At 48.8% G+C, this 21,402-nt stretch overlaps 1 protein-coding gene across 2 annotated transcripts in view; it reads right to left on the reverse strand.

The window, feature by feature from the left end:
- Positions 1 to 21,402, reverse strand: part of PLG (plasminogen) — a 179,103-nt gene that overhangs the window by 42,406 nt on the left and 115,295 nt on the right. For both annotated transcript variants that reach the window (XM_076054559.1, XM_076054560.1), the window contains 2 exons: positions 11,044 to 11,165; positions 8,519 to 8,639 (listed from right to left, as the gene is read on the reverse strand). In XM_076054559.1, the coding sequence (XP_075910674.1) occupies positions 8,519 to 8,639; positions 11,044 to 11,165 (243 nt within the window). The remainder of the gene's footprint in view (positions 1 to 8,518; positions 8,640 to 11,043; positions 11,166 to 21,402) is intronic.

The raw sequence follows: 21,402 nt of genomic DNA on the forward strand, positions 1-21,402 counted from the left end.
CACACACACAGTGACACACACACAGTGACACACGCACACAGTGACACACACACAGTGACACACACACACAGTGACACACACAGTGACACACACACAGTGACACACACACACAGTGACACACACACACACACAGTGACACACACAGTGACACACACACACACACAGTGACACACACAGTGACACACACACACAGTGACACACACACACACAGTGACACACACAGTGACACACACACACACACAGTGACACACACAGTGACACACACACACACACACAGTGACACACACAGTGACACACACACAGTGACACACACACACACACACAGTGTCACACACACACAGTGACACACACACAGTGACACACACACAGTGACACACACAGTGACACACACAAACACACAGTGACACACACACAGTGACACACACAGTGACACACACACAGTGACACACACAGTGACACACACACAGTGACACACACAGTGACACACACACAGTGACACACACACAGTGACACACACAGTGACACACACACAGTGACACACACAGTGACACACACAGTGACACACACACAGTGACACACACACACAGTGACACACACAGTGACACACACACACAGTGACACACACACACAGTGACACACACAGTGACACACACACACAGTGACACACACACACACACAGTGACACACACACAGTGACACACACACATAGTGACACACACACACACAGTGACACACACACACAGTGACACACACACAGTGACACACACAGTGACACACACACACACAGTGACACACACAGTGACACACACAGTGACACACACACAGTGACACACACACACACAGTGACACACACACACAGTGACACACACACACAGTGACACACACAGTGACACACACACACAGTGACACACACACAGTGACACACACACAGTGACACACACACAGTGACACACACACACAGTGACACACACACACAGTGACACACACAGTGACACACACAGTGACACACACACACAGTGACACACGCACACAGTGACACACACAGTGACACACACACACAGTGACACACACACACACAGTGACACACACACACAGTGACACACACACACACACAGTGACACACACACAGTGACACACACACATAGTGACACACACACACAGTGACACACATACACAGTGACACACACAGTGACACACACACACAGTGACACACATACACAGTGACACACACAGTGACACACACACACAGTGACACACACACACACACAGTGACACACACACACAGTGACACACACACACAGTGACACACACAGTGACACACACACGCACACAGTGACACACACAGTGACACACACACACAGTGACACACACACACACAGTGACACACACAGTGACACACACACACAGTGACACACACACAGTGACACACACAGTGACACACACACACACAGTGACACACACAGTGACACACACAGTGACACACACAGTGACACACACACACAGTGACACACACAGTGACACACAGTGACACACACACAGTGACACACACAGTGACACACAGTGACACACACACAGTGACACACACAGTGACACACACACACACACAGTGACACACACACACAGTGACACACACACAGTGACACACACACACAGTGACACACACAGTGACACACACAGTGACACACACACACACAGTGACACACACACACAGTGACACACACAAACACACAGTGACACACACACAGTGACACACACACAGTGACACACACACAGTGACACACACACAGTGACACACACAGTGACACACACAGTGACACACACACAGTGACACACACACACACAGTGACACACACACACACAGTGACACACACAGTGACACACACAGTGACACACACACAGTGACACACACACACAGTGACACACACACACAGTGACACACACAGTGACACACACACAGTGACACACACAGTGACACACACAGTGACACACACACAGTGACACACACAGTGACACACACACACAGTGACACACACACAGTGACACACACACACACAGTGACACACACAGTGACACACACAAACAGTGACACACACACAGTGACACACACACACAGTGACACACACAGTGACACACACACACAGTGACACACACAGTGACACACACAGTGACACACACACACAGTGACACACACAGTGACACACACACAGTGACACACACACACACAGTGACACACACAGTGACACACACACACACAGTGACACACACAGTGACACACACACACAGTGTCACACACACACACAGTGTCACACACAGTGACACACACACACACACAGTGACACACACAGTGACACACTCACACAATGACACACACACAGTGACACACACAGTGACACACACACAGTGACACACACACAGTGACACACACACACAGTGACACACACAGTGACACACACACACAGTGACACACACACACAGTGACACACACACAGTGACACACACAGTGACACACACACAGTGATACACACAGTTACACACACAGTGACACACACACAGTGACACACACACAGTGACACACACACAGTGACACACACACACACAGTGACACACACAGTGACACACACACAGTGACACACACACACAGTGACACACAGTGACACACTCACACAATGACACACACACAGTGACACACACAGTGACACACACAAACAGTGACACACACAGTGACACACTCACACAATGACACACACAGTGACACACACAGTGACACACACACACACAGTGACACACAGTGACACACACACACACAGTGACACACACAGTGACACACACAGTGACACACACACACAGTGACACACACAGTGACACACACACAGTGACACACACACACAGTGACACACACAGTGACACACACACACACACAGTGACACACACACAGTGACACACACACAGTGACACACAACAACAACAAACAACAACCGCCATTCGCCACTAAGTGGCGGTGACGTCACCACGACGCTTGTGCCAGGCTATGTGCACCCTGAGGCCACGTGAAGTGTCGAACGCCCGCTGGCAGGAGGTCACGGGGCAGACCCAGGTGCCACGGGTCGACTGACTGAGATGACTGGCTGATGCACCACCTGTGCCCCCTACTGTGCCAACCTGCTGTGCTTTAGCCACCCGGCGCTCCGCTCGCTGTTGTGAGCGTCGCTCCTCCGCCCTCCGTTGTTGTTGGAGGGCGACTGCCTCCAACTGCCCAGTAGCATCCTTCACGAGCCTCCTCCACAGAGGCCGATCTTGACACCGCTGGTACCAGTCATCGGCAAGTCCACTCAGCTCCACGTCCTCCTGTACCACATCACTCCATCTCTTCTCTAGCCCGTGCCGCGCCCACTTAGCCCCCTCAATCCGGCCAAACAAAAGCTGTTTCGGCATGCGGTGGCTGGGCATGCGGGCTACATGACCCAGCCATCGCAGCCTTGCCTGCCGGAGGAGCTCACCGATGGGACCCTGCCCAGATCTTTCAAGGATTTGTGAGCTCCTCACACAATCCAGTCTGGTTAAACCCAGGATGGATCGTAGGCAGGCCAGCCTAAATGTTTCTAACCGGCGAAGATGTTCCATTAGGGGGGTCCACGTTTCGCAAGCGTAGAGAAGGGAGGGAATGACCGTGGCCGAGAAGACCTGAAGCTTAGTGCGGAGCGACAGACCAGGTAGCTTCCACACAGCGTTACGCAACCGATGAAAAGATATTGCCGCTCGACTGATTCGGAGTGAGACCTCTGCTGTTAAACTGGAGCCAGTCATAAGCACACTGCCCAGGTATGGGAAACTCTCCACTCTCTCCACAACTGCCCCATCACCGATTGGGAGTTGTGGGGGTGGAGTGTCCGATGGTACAAAAGACCCAGGCAGGTGCTTAGTTTTGGTGGGGCTGATGGTAAGGCCCCACCTCTTAGTGGCACGCTCCAGTCTCAGCAGCAGCGTCTCCAACTCCTCCTCTGACTGAGCAGCTATTACCAAGTCATCAGCATACATAACGTGGTTGAGCAATAGGGAGCCATCCCTTGACCGCACCCGGGCATCGATTAGCCTCCCATTATATCTGTACTATATGGAGATTCCCCCGGTACAGCTATTGAAGGCTTCACGAACTACGTGGTCAAAATAGATGTTAAATAATGTGGGAGCCAGAGGACATCCCTGTCGCACCCCAAGGTGTACAGGGAATGGCTCTGACTCCCGGCCACGTAGTTTTACCCGGGCCCGCTCACCATCATGAAGGTCCTTAATGATCGTGAGCAGAGGGTCAGGTACTCCAAAAGCACGAAGAACGACCCAGAGCCCAGGCCTACTGATGGTATCATAGGCCTTGACCAGGTCAATAAAGCAGAGATGTAGGTCTTGTTGGAATTCCCTACACCTCTGCTGTAGCAGACGGACAGAAAATATGGCATCTGTGCAGGACCGCCCTTTCCTGAAACCGCATTGGGGCTCTGCAAGCCTCTCCTCAGCGTGCCTGGCAAGGCGATGCTGAATAATCCTTGCCAGGACCTTTCCCGGCACACTGAGGAGTGAGATGCCCCTGTAGTTGTTACAGTCTGTGCGGTCCCCCTTCTTAAAAATGGGGACCACCAGGGCATCCTTCCAATCCTGCGGAACCCGTCCAGTGGTCCAGACTGTTGTTATGATGTCATATAGGGCAGTCTGTGCACAAACGCCACCCTCCCTCAGCATTTCGCTTGGGAGATCATCTCTGCCCGCTGCCTTTCCTGGTCTCAGACTCCGGATCGCCTTCAATACTTCCTCAGCAGATGGCACCTCAGCCAGCCACTCACAGGGGGTGACTTCATCCAATATTTGAGGCACCGCAGCCTCAGCAGGGTCATCCTCACTTTGTGCCACGATGTTTTCCTGGCTGAGGGATTTTCCCTCCCCCAGGACCTCACAGAAATGCTCAGCAAATCTGCGAACCTGTTCCTGGGGGTCGGAGATTGGATCACCGTTTTTTCCCCTAATGATGGTAATAGGTGTGGCGCTGCAGGTTACTTTTTTGATGGAGTTAAATAGAGATTTGTGATCACGGGCCACTAAGGCAGACTCCATCTCCTCAGCAACCCGCGACCACCACCCATCCTTGCAGCGCCTCACGGCTCTCCGAACCTCCGAGCGAAGGCAGCGGTAAGCCTCCTCATTCTCTGACGTGGGATTCTGTAGCCGATGACAGTGGGCCTGTCGCTTTTTCTCAACCATCCTGAACACCTCCTCTGTCAGCCAGGGTCTCTGGGGAGGTCTGGACCGCGTACCCAAAGCAGCCATTGCAGCTGCATGAGTCACAGTCCTAAACCTCGCCCATTTACCCTCGACATCAGGAGGAGTCGGGGACGATGCCAATCCCAGCCGCAAGCGATGATGAAATTCTCGCTTGCAACTTTCATCAGATAACTGAGATCAGGCCACTTTATGTTGGAATGGGGTCCTGGGTGTACACCCACCACCGGAGTGGAAGAATGGCAGGCGCATCTTACAGATGACTAGTCGATGGTCAGAGGGCAGATCAGTTCCACGGTAGGTCCTGGTGTCAAGGACATGGGCTCGCATTCGCTGGTCCGTCACTATGTAGTCCAGCAGATGTTCTTGCTTGGACCCGGCATGCATCCATGATTTTGTGTGGATGCGCCGATGCCGGAACAGCGTGTTGGTAATTACAAGCCCATGGGCTGCACAAAAATCTAGCAGCCTCCTACCGTTGTTATTGAGCTGATCTGGCCCATGCCCTTCAATCACTCCAGACCAGGTGCCAGTATCATGACCAACTCGGGCATTGAAGTCACCCAACATGATGACTCTATCCCGAGGGGCCACTTTAGCCAGCACCTGCGACAGGAGGTCATAGAAGGCATCTGACTCATCGGCTTTGCCTGCATCCCTCCACGGATGTTCATCTTCGGTGGGGGCATAAGTAACCACGACCACCATTCCTCGCCTCCGGTTGATGCGAAGGCGAGCCCAAAGTAGCCTGGGGCTTACAGCTTCCCACACCTCACCGCCACGCTCCCACGCCCCCTTCATTCTTTTGTTCAAAAGAAGACCCACACCCTGTTGTTTGGCAGTCTGCTGCCCCGAGTAGAGGACTGTCCACCCCTCATGGTGGCAGGAGCCCGAGCCGGTCCACCGGACCTCCTGAATGCCGCATAGATCCAGGCGGTACCGGTCCAGCTCCCGACAGAGGAGTGGCAGCCTCTCCTCTGCAGTGAGCGTTCGAACATTCCACGTGGCCACCCGTAGTGGCTTTTCGTTGTTTCTGGAGTAGCCCCGAGGGTAGGTATTCAATCTCCTGGCTCCGCCAATTGGGGTATGGCCAGGAGACTTCATAGACGCCTGGCCCCCCGGGGCCTCCGGCACAAGCTTATTAGTTACATATTTCAGTTTAATTCGTGGTTTCGTGGTAATTAATTGAAGGTGGAGGGGTTACCAGCCCCTCGCACCCGTCCAGAGCCCCCATTTAGCCCCTGTGGTGGACACATATACCATGAGGGGAGGAGCCAATCAAAATTGGATCTCCCCCCACAGCACTGTCCACGACAGAGTTGCCCGTCCGGCACCGCGCGGAGGTAGGGGGTTGTTTTGTGTGTCACTGTGTGTGTGTGACACAAAGACAAAGATCCCCCGTATAGCCTTAACAGACTGTAGGGGCAAGTGCTGTTAGCGAGCACCTATGAAGGCCGGAACGGTACACGAGGGGGTGGGTGGCCAGCACCACGCCCAACCGCCTTTGTCTCCCTAGTGGCAATGTTTACACACCGCACCAGGTACTCACTGTGTGTCACTGTGTGTGTGTGTCACTGTGTGTGTGTGTGACACAAAGACAAAGACAAAGATCCCCCATATAGCCTTAACAGACTGTAGGGGCAAGTGCTGTTAGCGAGCACCTATGAAGGCCGGAACGATACACGAGGGGGTGGGTGGCCAGCACCACGCCCGACCGCCTTTGTCTCCCTAGTGGCGATGTTTACACACCGCACCAGGTACTTATTTGAGGCTGAGTCGACCTAGGGGAGGCCCGGGACCGGTTCAGATGATCGTCACTGGTGTTGGCCGTGAGCGGGAATCGAACCCGGGTCGCCAGGTTCATAGCGCAGCGCGCTAACCGCTACACTATCGCTCACACACACAGTGACACACACACAGTGACACACACACACACAGTGACACACACAGTGACACACACAGTGACACACACACACACAGTGACACACACACACACAGTGACACACACACTCAGTGACACACACACAGTGACACACACAGTGACACACACAGTGACACACACACACAGTGACACATACAGTGACACACACACAGTGACACACACACAGTGACACACACACACAGTGACACACACAGTGACACACACACACAGTGACACACACAGTGACACACACACAGTGACACACACAGTGACTCACACAGTGACACACACAGTGACACACACACACAGTGACACACACAGTGACACACACACACAGTGACACACACACACAGTGACACACACACACAGTGACACACACAGTGACACACACACAGTGACACACACAGTGACACACACAGTGACACACACACAGTGACACACACACAGTGACACACAAACACAGTGACACACAGTGACACACAAACACAGTGACACACACAGTGACACACACAGTGACACACACACACAATGACACACACACACATACACACACAGTGACACACACAGTGACACACACACAATGACACACACAGTGACACACACACACAGTGACACATACAGTGACACACACAGTGACACACACACACAGTTACACACACAGTGACACACACAGTGACACACACACACAGTGACACACACAGTGACACACACACACAGTGACACACACACACACAGTGACACACACACAGTGACACACACACACAGTGACACACACACAGTGACACACACACACAGTGACACACACACACAGTGACACACACACAGTGACACACACACACAGTGACACACACAGTGACACACACACACAGTGACACACACAGTGACACACACAGTGACACACACACAGTGACACACACACACATACACACAAAGTGACACACACAGTGACACACACACACAGTGACACACACAATGACACACACAGTGACACACATACACAATGACACACACAGTGACACACACACACAATGACACACCCACTGAATTTCCTTAACTTAACAATTGCTCAATGCTTGATCGTTCCATCATCAATTAAAAACAAAAATCCGAATAAATCCACATTGGAAGCATATTCGTTCCTTCGAATTTCCTCATCCCTTAGAAACTGGAACATCCGGGGCGGTTCGACATTTCGATGGCGTCCCGTGGCAACGCTCCACCGGCACGTTTCCACAATCACATCACGCGGTGAACAAATGGAACCTCACGGGCAAAAGAAATTGACCGGCGAGTCCGGAATCGCCAACATCTGCCGGAACGAATCGGCACCTCTGCGGGCTGAAGGTGTGCCTGTGCGGGGTCTGCTCATCCCAGCGTTGGCAGTCCTTGCCCGTCTCGGTCTTGGCCACCGTGCCACGGTAATCCTCGCCGATGCAGTGGTAGCAGCTGCCTGCGCTCGCAAAAAGCCGTTAGCACCACGACGTCGAAGCCACGGGCTCCCCGCGGATCAGGCGAGGTAGTTAGCACCTCGACGTAGAAGCCACGACCTCCTGCGGATCAGGCGAGGTAGTTAACATCTCGATGTAGAACCCACGAGCTCCTGCGTATCAAGCGAGGTAGTTAACAACTCGATGAAGAAGCCACGGGCTCCCAACCGATCAGGCGAGGTAGTTAACATCTCGACGTAGAAGCCACGAGCTCCCGCGGATCAGGCGAGGTAGTTAACATCTCGACGGAGAAGCCACGAGCTCCCGCGGACCAGGCGAGGTAGTTAACATCTCAACATCGAAGCCACGAGCTCCCGCGGACCAGGCGAGGTAGTTAACATCTCAACATCGAAGCCACGAGCTCCCGCGGACCAGGCGAGGTAGTTAACATCTCAACATCGAACCCACGACCTCCCGCGGATCAGGCGAGGTAGTTAACACCTCGACATCGAACCCACGACCTCCTGCGTACCAGGCGAGGTAGTTAACATCACGACGTCGAAGCCACGAGCTCCTGCGGATCAGGCGAGGTAGTTAACACCTCGACATTGAACCCACGACCTCCTGCGTACCAGGCGAGGTAGTTAACACCTCGACATTGAACCCACGACCTCCCGCGGACCAGGCGAGGTTGTTAACATCTCGACATCGAACCCACGACCTCCCGCGTACCAGGCGAGGTAGTTAACACCTCGACGTAGAAGCCACGACCTCCTGCGGATCAGGCGAGGTAGTTAACATCTCGATGTAGAACCAACGAGCTCCTGCGTATCAAGCGAGATAGTTAACAACTCGATGAAGAAGCCACGGGCTCCCAACCGATCAGGCGAGGTAGTTAACATCTCGACGTAGAAGCCACGAGCTCCCGCGGATCAGGCGAGGTAGTTAGCATCTCGACGTAGAAGCCACGACCTCCCGCGTACCAGGCGAGGTAGTTAACATCTCTGTGTGTATCTCTGTGTGTGTATCTCTGTGTGTGTGTGTGTATCTGTGTGTGTATATGTGTGTGTGTATATGTGTGTGTGTATCTCTGTGTGTATCTCTGTGTGTGTATCTCTGTGTGTGTATCTCTGTGTGTGTGAGTATCTCTGTGTGTGTGTGAGTGTGAGTATCTCTGTGTGTGTGTGAGTATCTCTGTGTGTGTGTGAGTATCTCTGTGTGTGTGAGTATCTCTGTGTGAGTGTGAGTATCTCTGTGTGTGTGTGAGTATCTCTGCATGTGTGTGTGAGTATCTCTGTGTGTGAGTATCTCTGTGTGTGAGTATCTCTGTGTGTGTGTGTGTGAGTATCTCTGTGTGTGTGTATCTCTGTGTGTGTGAGTATCTGTGTGTGTGTGAGTATCTCTGTGTGTGAGTATCTCTGTGTGTGAGTATCTCTGTGTGTGTGTGAGTATCTCTGTGTGTGTGTGTGAGTATCTCTGTGTGTGTGAGTATCTCTGTGTGTGTGAGTATCTGTGTGTGTGTGAGTATCTCTGTGTGTGTGTGAGTATCTCTGTGTGTGTGAGTATCTGTGTGTGTGTGAGTATCTCTGTGTGTGTGAGTATCTCTCTCTGTGTGTGAGTATCTCTGTGTGTGTGAGTATCTCTGTGTGTGTGTAAGTATCTCTGTGTGTGTGAGTGTGAGTATCTCTGTGTGTGTGAGTGTGAGTATCTCTGTGTGTGTAAGTATTTACGTGTGTGTGTGTGAGTATCTCTGTATGTGTGTGTGTGAGTATCTCTGTATGTGTGTGTGTGAGTATCTCTGTGTGTGTGAGTATCTCTGTGTGTGTGTATCTCTGTGTGTGTGAGTGTCTCTGTATGTATGTGTGTGCGTATCTCTGTGTGTGTGAGTATCTCTGTGTGTGTGTATCTCTGTGTGTGTGAGTATCTCTGTGTGTGTGTGTGAGTATCTGTGTGTGTGTGAGTGTCTCTCTGTGTGTGTGAGTATCTGTGTGTGTGTGTGTGAGTATCTGTGTGTGTGTGTGAGTATCTCTGTGTGTGTGTATCTCTGTGTGTGTGAGTATCTCTGTGTGAGTGTCTTTCTGTGTGTGTGAGTGTATCTCTGTGTGTGTGAGTATCTCTGTGTGTGTGTATCTCTGTGTGTGTGAGTATCTCTGTGTGTGTGTGTCTCTCTGTGTGTGTGAGTATCTCTGTGTGTGTGTATCTCTGTGTGTGTGAGTATCTCTGTGTGTGTGTATCTCTGTGTGTGTGAGTATCTCTGTGTGTGTGAGTGTCTCTCTGTGTGTGTGAGTGTCTCTCTGTCTGTGTGAGTATCTCTGTGTGTGCATCTCTGTGTGTGTGAGTATCTCTGTATGTGTGTGTGTGAGTATCTCTGTGTGTGTGAGTATCTCTGTGTGTGTGAGTATCTCTGTGTGTGTGTGAGTATCTCACCAGTGGTCCCACCGGCACACGAGGGCACGTTGCAGTACTCCCAGCGACGCTCCGGGTCCGCGGTGTAGCACCAGGGCAGCTTCTCCCCGTCCGGGTTGCGGCAGTAGTTGGCCTCTAAGCCCCTAGAGGAGCGAGCGCAAGGTCGGGACGTGTTAAAAACAACAACAACAACACCAACCAACCAACAACAACAAACAGTAACAACCAACAACAAACATCTACCAATCTTCATTTGAAGCTTTCGTGACTGCAGGAATCCATACTCTTTGGTTCTTTCGGTAAAATCAAAGCCTATTGTGTAGGCTTTGACTTTAACATAGCTATTTCTGTAACCAGTCACAAGCTAATCCTTCAGTTATTTCAATGCTAAATTCTCCTGTTTGATATGTACTAGGTGCCTCTGTGGATGTGTAGGCTTTGACTTTAACATAGCCATTTCTGTGACCAGTCACAAGCTAATCCCTCAGCTATTTCAATGCTAAATTCTCCTGTTTGATTTGTACTAGGTGCCTCTGTGGATGTGTAGGCTTTGACTTTAACATAGCCATTTCTGTGACCAGTCACAAGCTAATCCCACAGCTATTTCAATGCTAAATTCTCCTGTTTGATTTGTACTAGGTGCCCCTGTGGATGTGTAGGCTTTGACTTTAACATAGCCATTTCTGTGACCAGTCACAAGCTAATCACTCAGCTATTTCAATGCTAAATTCTCCTGTTTGATATGTACTAGGTGCCCCTGTGGATGTGTAGGCTTTGACTTTAACATAGCTATTTCTGTGACCAGTCACAAGCTAATCCCTCAGCTATTTCAATGCTAAATTATCCTGTTTGATTTGTACTAGGTGCCTCTGTGGATGTGTAGGCTTTGACTTTAACATAGCTGTTTCTGTGACCAGTCACAAGCTAATCCCTCAGCTATTTCAATGCTAAATTCTCCTATTTGATATGTACTAGGTGCCTCTGTGGATGTGTAGGCTTTGACTTTAACATAGCTATTTATGTGACCAGTCACAAGCTAATCCCTCAGCTATTTCAATGCTAAATTCACCTGTTTGATTTGTACTAGGTGCCTCTGTGGATGTGTAGGCTTTGACTTTAACATAGCCATTTCTGTGACCAGTCACAAGCTAATCCCTCAGCTATTTCAATGCTAAATTCTCCTGTTTGATTTGTACTAGGTGCCTCTGTGGATGTGTAGGCTTTGACTTTAACATAGCCATTTCTGTGACCAGTCACAAGCTAATCCCACAGCTATTTCAATGCTAAATTCTCCTGTTTGATTTGTACTAGGTGCCCCTGTGGATGTGTAGGCTTTGACTTTAACATAGCCATTTCTGTGACCAGTCACAAGCTAATCACTCAGCTATTTCAATGCTAAATTCTCCTGTTTGATATGTACTAGGTGCCCCTGTGGATGTGTAGGCTTTGACTTTAACATAGCTATTTCTGTGACCAGTCACAAGCTAATCCCTCAGCTATTTCAATGCTAAATTATCCTGTTTGATTTGTACTAGGTGCCTCTGTGGATGTGTAGGCTTTGACTTTAACATAGCTGTTTCTGTGACCAGTCACAAGCTAATCCCTCAGCTATTTCAATGCTAAATTCTCCTATTTGATATGTACTAGGTGCCTCTGTGGATGTGTAGGCTTTGACTTTAACATAGCTATTTATGTGACCAGTCACAAGCTAATCCCTCAGCTATTTCAATGCTAAATTCACCTGTTTGATTTGTACTAGGTGCCTCTGTGGATGTGTAGGCTTTGACTTTAACATAGCCATTTCTGTGACCAGTCACAAGCTAATCCCTCAGCTATTTCAATGCTAAATTCTCCTGTTTGATTTGTACTAGGTGCCTCTGTGGATGTGTAGGCTTTGACTTTAACATAGCCATTTCTGTGACCAGTCACAAGCTAATCCCACAGCTATTTCAATGCTAAATTCTCCTGTTTGATTTGTACTAGGTGCCCCTGTGGATGTGTAGGCTTTGACTTTAACATAGCCATTTCTGTGACCAGTCACAAGCTAATCACTCAGCTATTTCAATGCTAAATTCTCCTGTTTGATATGTACTAGGTGCCCCTGTGGATGTGTAGGCTTTGACTTTAACATAGCTATTTCTGTGACCAGTCACAAGCTAATCCCTCAGCTATTTCAATGCTAAATTATCCTGTTTGATTTGTACTAGGTGCCTCTGTGGATGTGTAGGCTTTGACTTTAACATAGCTGTTTCTGTGACCAGTCACAAGTTAATCCCTCAGCTATTTCAATGCTAAATTCTCCTATTTGATATGTACTAGGTGCCTCTGTGGATGTGTAGGATTGACTTTAACATAGCCATTTCTGTGACCAGTCACAAGCTAATCACTCAGCTATTTCAATGCTAAATTCGCCTGTTTGATATGTACTAGGTGCCTCTGTGGATGTGTAGGCTTTGACTTTAACATAGCTATTTCTGTGACCAGTCACAAGCTAATCCCTCAGCTATTTCAATGCTAAATTCTCCTGTTTTATTTGTACTAGGTGCCTCTGTGGATGTGTAGGCTTTGACTTTAACATAGCTATTTCTGTGACCAGTCACAAGCTAATTCCTCAGCTATTTCAATGCTAAATTATCCTATTTGATATGTACTAGGTGCCTCTGTGGATGTGTAGGCTTTGACTTTAACATAGCTATTTATGTGACCAGTCACAAGCTAATCCCTCAGCTATTTCAATGCTAAATTCTCCTGTTTGATATGTACTAGGTGCCTCTGTGGATGTGTAGGCTTTGACTTTAACATAGCCATTTCTGTGACCAGTCACAAGCTAATCCCTCAGCTATTTCAATGCTACATTCGCCTGTTTGATATGTACTAGGTGCCTCTGTGGATGTGTAGGCTTTGACTTTAACATAGCCATTTCTGTGACCAGTCACAAGCTAATCCCTCAGCTATTTCAATGCTAAATTCACCTGTTTGATTTGTACTAGGTGCCTCTGTGGATGTGTAGGCTTTGACTTTAACATAGCCATTTCTGTGACCAGTCACAAGCTAATCCCTCAGCTATTTCAATGCTAAATTCTCCTGTTTGATATGTAAACCCCTTTGTCAAGGTGCCTCACTTCTCTCAACCAGCTTAAAAGACGCTGCGAATCTTAGCGGCGTTCATTGAAGCTCTGTCATCCCGACAGGTTTGTTCCTTTCACCTGAAGAAGGCCACTTGTGTTGTGGCCGAAACGTCGTGAGAATTTTATTGTCTTAATTTATTTTATCATTTTATTCTCATTCTCCGTGACTTTACCGACAGAACCAAAGAAGAAAAGTCCACGTAGTCATTCGAGCCGGCGGCATTATAGCAATGGTCAGCCACGGCAGAGGTATTGGTTCTGCCGTGTTTCAGACCTGCCTTGTGTTCGCGAACGCGGTCCGAGACACGTCGCTCCGTTTCCCCAATCTAACCGCCAGCGCAGGTACAACTCACGGATTTTGCGTCCTGTATTGAATCGGACCTGGATCTTGCGTTTGTTTATGATCTTGGACATCCTTTTGGTAACGCCTGCTATGCATGGTCACGTGATGGTTCTGTTCGGCGTCTCAGGGGGCTGTTTCTCCATGGTTGGAGAAACCGCTTTGCGAATAATGCGGTCCGAGTACCCATTCATCTTGAGGGCCTGGCGTACGTGTATCCAGATCGCTGGCTAGGTGGTGTTGGTCGGAAATGCAGTGGGCCCCTATTGTGTAGTGTTTTGATGAGGGAATTCTTCTGTGCCCTGATGGTGGTGGGAATCCGGTTTCAGATAGGAATCCGTGTGGGTGGCTTTCCTGTAGACAGAGTGTCCCAACGAGCCGTCAGGCCTCATCTCAAACAAAACTACCAGGAATGGTAGCTTACCATCCTTCTCCACTTCCTTGGTGAATTTGATGGGTGGGTGTAATGGAATTGATGTGGTTGAGAAATTGGTTCAATGCTGGCAGGCCACGTGGCCAAATTACCGAAAGTGTCATCCACGTATCTCTTCGACGGGGAAAGATGTAGGGTGGATGTCTGGATGGCATCCGTTTCAAATTTCTCCATGAAAACTTTCGCTATCGCTGGTGATAAGGGCGGACCCATTGGGGCACCTTCATTTTGCTTGTAGAAAGTACCATTGCAAACCTTCGTGATACTATCAAAGGCTTGTTCATGAAGCCATCCAGATATATAAACATAGATGCAACGTCAACCGAGAATATGGGTACAAATTGAGCAATCATTGGAAATATGTTATTAACCAGGTAAAACCTCAAATGCTTTATGGTTGTTCCATCATATCTGCCGGGTACTAGTCTGTTGCTACATTCACATTGTTGCTGCATTGACATTGCTGCTACATTGGCATTGCTGCTGCATTGTTACTACATTGGCATTGTTGCTGCATTGTTGCTACATTGGCATTGTTGCTACATTGGTATTGTTGTTGCATTGCTGCTACATTGGCATTGCTGCTACATTGGCATTGCTGCTACATTGGCATTGTTGCTGCATTGCTGCTACATTGACATTGCTGCTACATTGACATTGCTGCTACATTGGCATTGTTGCTGCATTGTCATTGCTGCTACATTGGCATTGTTACTACATTGGCATTGCTGCTACATTGGCATTGTTACTACATTGGCATTGTTGCTACATTGTTGCTACATTCACATTGTTGCTACATTGGCATTGTTGCTACATTCACATTGTTGCTACATTCACATTGTTGCTACATTGGCATTGTTGCTACATTCTTGCTACATTCACATTGTTGCTACATTGGCATTGTTGCTACATTCTTGCTACATTCACATTGTTGCTACATTGGCATTGCTGCTACATTGGCATTGTTGCTACATTGGCATTGCTGCTGCATTGGCATTGTTAGTGCATTGGCATTGTTGCTACATTGTTGCTACATTCACAATGTTGCTACATTGGCATTGTTGCTACATTGGCATTGTTGCTACATTGTTGCTACATTGGCATTGTTGCTACATTGGCATTGTTGCTAGATTGTTGCTACATTGACATTGTTGCTACATTGTTGCTACATTGGCATTGTTGCTACATTGGCATTGTTGCCACATTGGCATTGCTGCTACATTGGCATTGTTGCTACATTGGCATTGTTGCTACATTGTTGCTACATTTACATTGTTGCTACATTGTTGCTACATTGGCATTGTTGCTACATTGGCATTGTTACTACATTGACATTGTTGTTACATTGGCATTGTTGCTGCATTGGCATTGTTACTACATTGGCATTGTTGCTACATTGGCATTGTTGCTACATTGTTGCTACATTGGCATTGTTGCTACATTGTTGCTACATTAACATTGTTGCTACATTCACATTGTTGCTACATTGGCATTGCTGCTACATTGGCATTGTTGCTAGATTGGCATTGTTACTACATTGGCATTGTTGCTACATTGGCATTGTTGCTACATTGGCATTGTTACTACATTGGCATTGTTACTACATTGACATTGTTGCTGCATTGACATTGTTGCTGCATTGGCATTGTTGCTACATTGGCATTGTTACTACATTGGTATTGTTGTTGCATTGACATTGTTGCTACATTGGCATTGTTGTTACATTGGCATTGTTGCTACATTGGCATTGTTGCTACATTGGCATTGCTGCTGCATTGGCATTGTTGCTACATTGGCATTGTTACTACATTGGCATTGTTGCTACATTGACATTGTTACTACATTGGCATTGTTACTACATTGGCATTGTTACTACATTGGCATTGTTACTACATTGGCATTGTTACTACATTGGCATTGTTGATACATTGGCCTTGCTGCTGCATTGGCATTGTTGCTACATTGGCATTGCTGCTACATTGGCATTGTTGTTACATTGGCATTGTTGCTGCATTGGCACTCGTGTACCCCCTATCTTCTGCTGCTGTTGTTGTTGTTGGTGCTACACTTGGGCTACGCCCATCCCCAAGCCCTTATCAAGAGTTGGCCTTGAGAGGCTGACCCCTTTGCCCGATGACGACCGCTTGGTGTTGCGATGGAAACGTCGTGAATTGTTTTATTTGATTTCTAACAACGTAACTTTACCAAAACAACAACCAACAACAACAAACAACAACTATCTGCGTGTGTACTGTGTGTGTACTATCTTGGTGTGTGTGTACTGTGTGTGTGTACTGTGTGTGTGTACTGTGTGTGTATTAATCTCCATCTGTGTGTGTGTGAGTACTGTGTGTGTGTACTATCTTGGTGTGTGTGCACTGTGTGTGTTTACTGTGTGTGTAACCTGCAGCGCCACACCTATTACCATCATTAGGGGAAAAAACGGTGATCCAATCTCCGACCCCCAGGAACAGGTTTGCAGATTTGCTGAGCATTTCTGTGAGGTCCTGGGGGAGGGAAAATCCCTCAGCCAGGAAAACATCGTGGCACAAAGTGAGGATGACCCTGCTGAGGCTGCGGTGCCTCAAATATTGGAAGAGGAAGTCATTCCCCTGTGAGTGGCTGGCTGAGGTGCCAACTGTTGAGGAAGTACTGAAGGCGATCCGGAGTCTGAGACCAGGAAAGGCAGCGGGCAGAGATGATCTCCCAAGCGAAATGCTGAGGGAGGGTGGCGTTTGTGCACAGACTACCATATATGACATCATAACAACAGTCTGGACCACTGGACGGGTTCCGCAGGATTGGAAGGATGCCCTTGTGGTCCCCCTCTTTAAGAAGGGGGACCGCACAGACTGTAACAACTACAGGGGCATTTCACTCCTCAGTGTGCCTGGAAAGGTCCTGGCAAGGATTATTCAACATCGCCTTGCCAGGCACGCTGAGGCGAGGCTTGCGGAGCCCCAATGCGGTTTCAGGAAAGGGCGGTCCTGCACAGATGCCATATTTTCTGTCCGTCTGCTACAGCAGAGGTGTAGGGAATTCCAGCAAGACCTACATCTCTGCTTTATTGACCTGGTCAAGGGCTATGATACCATCAGTAGACCTGGGCTCTGGGTTGTTCTTCGTGCTTTTGGAGTACCTGACCCTCTGCTCACGATCATTAAGGACCTTCATGATGGTGAGCGGGCCCGGGTAAAACTACGTGGCCGGGAGTCAGAGCCATTTCCTGTACACCTTGGGGTGCGACAGGGATGTCCTCTGGCTCCCACATTATTTAACCTCTATTTTGACCACGTAGTTCGTGAAGCCTTCAATAGCTGTACTGGGGGAATCTCCATATGGTACAGATATAATGGGAGGCTGATCGATGCCCGGGTGTGGTCAAGGGATGGCTCCCTATTGCTCAACCACGTTATGTATGCCGATGATTTGGTAATAGCTGCTCATTCAGAGGAGGAGTTGGAGATGCTGCTGCTGAGACTGGAGCGTGTCACTAAGAGATGGGGCCTTACCATCAGCCCCACCAAACTAAGCACCTGCCTGGGTATTTTGTACCATCGGACACTCCACCCCCACAACTCCCAATCGGTGATGGGGCAGTTGTGGAGAAAGTGGAGAGTTTCCCATACCTGGGCAGTGTGCTTATGACCGGCTCCAGTTTAACAGCAGAGGTCTCACTCAAATCACTCGAGCGGCAATATCTTTTCATCGGTTGCGTAACGCTGTGTGGAAGCTACCTGGTCTGTCGCTCCGCACTAAGCTTCAGGTCTTCTCGGCCACGGTCATTCCCTCCCTTCTCTACGCTTGCGAAACGTGGACCCCCCTAATAGAACATCTTCGCCGGTTAGAAACATTTAGGCTGGCCTGCCTACGATCCATCCTGGGTTTAACCAGGCTGGATTGTGTGACGAGCTCACAAATCCTTGAAAGATCTGGGCACGGTCCCATCGGTGAGCTCCTCCGGCAGGCAAAGCTGCGTTGGCTAGGTCATGTAGCCCGCATACCCAGCCACCGCATGCCAAAACAGCTTTTGTTCGGCCGGATCGAGGGGGCTAAACGGGCGCGGCACGGGCTGGAGAAGAGATGGAGTGATGTGGTACAGGAGGACGTGGAGCTGAGTGGACTTGCAGATGACTGGTACCAGCGGTGTCAAGATCGGACTCTGTGGAGGAGGCTCGTGAAGGACGCTACTGGGCAGTTGGAGGCAGTCGCCCTCCAACAACAACGGAGGGCGGAGGAGCGACGCTCACAACAACGAGTGGAGCGCCGGGTGGCTAAAGCACAGCAGGTTGGCACAGTAGGGGGCACAGGTGGTGCATCAGCCAGTCATCTCAGTCAGTCGCCCCGTGGCACCTGGGTCTGCCCTGTGACCTCCTGCCAGCGGGCGTTCGACACTTCACGTGGCCGCAAGGTGCACATGGCCTGGCACAAGCGTCGTGGTGACGTCACCGCCACTTAGTGGCGAATGGCGTTGTTGTGTGTGTACTATGTGTGTGTACTGTGTGTGTGTACTGTGTGTGTGTACTGTGTGTGTACTGTGTGTGTGTACTATGTGTATACTGTGTGTGTGTACTGTGTGTGTACTGTGTGTGTGTACTGTGTGTGTGTGTACTGTGTGTGTGTACTGTGTGTGTACTGTGTGTGTAGTGTGTGTACTGTGTGTGTACTGTGTGTGTGTACTATGTGTGTACTGTGTGTGTACTGTGTGTACTGTGTGTGTACTGTGTGTGTACTGTGTGTGTAGTGTGTGTACTGTGTGTGTGTGTACTATGTGTGTACTGTGTGTGTACTATGTGTTTGTACTGTGTGTGTAGTGTGTGTACTGTGTGTGTACTGTGTGTGTGTACTATGTGTGTACTGTGTGTGTGTACTATGTGTGTACTGTGTGTGTACTGTGTGTACTGTGTGTGTACTGTGTGTGTACTGTGTGTGTAGTGTGTGTACTGTGTGTGTACTATGTGTGTACTATGTGTGTACTGTGTGTGTATTGTGTGTGTGTACTATGTGTGTGTACTGTGTGTGTACTGTGTGTGTGTACTATGTGTGTGTACTGTGTGTGTACTGTGTGTGTGTACTATGTGTGTACTGTGTGTGTACTGTGTGTGTACTGTGTGTACTGTGTGTGTGTACTATGTGTGTACTGTGTGTGTACTATGTGTGTGTACTGTGTGTACTGTGTGTGTGTACTATGTGTGTACTGTGTGTGTACTGTGTGTGTACTGTGTGTGTACTGTGTGTGTACTGTGTGTACTATGTGTGTGTACTGTGTGTGTACTGTGTGTGTGTACTGTGTGTGTGTACTGTGTTTGTGGACTATCTGTGTGTGTGTGGACTATCTGTGTGTGTGTACTGTGTGTGTACTGTGTGTGTGTACTGTGTGTGTGTGGAATCTGTGTGTGTGTACTGTGTGTGTGTACTCTGTGCGTGTGGACTCTGTGTGTGTACTGTGTGTGTGTACTGTGTGTGTACTGTGTGTGTGTACTGTGTGTGTGTACTGTGTGTGTACTGTGTGTGTGTACTGTGTGTGTACTGTGTGTGTGTACTGTGTGTGTACTGTGTGTGTGTACTGTGTGTGTGTACTGTGTGTGTGTACTGTGTGTGTGTGTACTGTGTGTGTGTGTACTGTGTGTGTACTGTGTGTACTGTGTGTGTGTACTGTGTGTGTGTACTGTGTGTGTACTGTGTGTACTGTGTGTGTGTACTGTGTGTACTGTGTGTGTGTACTGTGTGTACTGTGTGTGTGTACTGTGTCTGTAGTGTGTGTGTGTGTACTGTGTGTGTAGTGTGTGTGTGTGTACTGTGTGTGTGTACTGTGTGTGTACTGTGTGTACTGTGTGCGTACTGTGTGTGTACTGTGTGTGTGTACTGTGTGTACTGTGTGTGTACTGTGTGTGTGTACTGTGTGTGTACTATGTGTGTACTGTGTGTGTGTACTGTGTGTAGTGTGTGTACTGTGTATGTGTGTACTGTGTGTAGTGTGTGTACTGTGTATGTGTGCACTGTGTGTACTGTGTGTACTATGTGTGTACTGTGTGTGTACTATGTGTGTACTGTGTGTGTGTACTGTGTGTACTGTGTGTGTACTATGTGTGTACTGTGTGTGTACTGTGTGTACTGTGTGTGTACTATGTGTGTACTGTGTACTGTGTGTGTACTGTGTGTGTGTGTACTGTGTGTGTACTATGTGTGTACTATGTGTACTGTGTGTACTGTGTGTGTACTGTGTGTGTGTACTGTGTGTGTGTACTGTGTATGTGTACTGTGTGTGTACTATGTGTGTACTGTGTGTGTACTATGTGTGTGTGTACTGTGTGTACTGTGTGTGTGTACTGTGTGTACTGTGTGTGTGTGTACTGTGTGTACTATGTGTGTACTATGTGTGTACTGTGTGTGTACTGTGTGTGTACTGTGTGTGTGTGTACTGTGTGTGTACTATGTGTGTCCTGTGTGTGTACTATGTGTGTACTGTGTGTGTTTAC

Source organism: Petromyzon marinus, chromosome 66 (genome assembly GCF_048934315.1).
Source record: "Petromyzon marinus isolate PM22_M1 ecotype Great Lakes invasive population chromosome 66, UKy_Petmar_22M1.pri1.0, whole genome shotgun sequence".
NCBI lineage: Eukaryota > Metazoa > Chordata > Hyperoartia > Petromyzontiformes > Petromyzontidae > Petromyzon > Petromyzon marinus.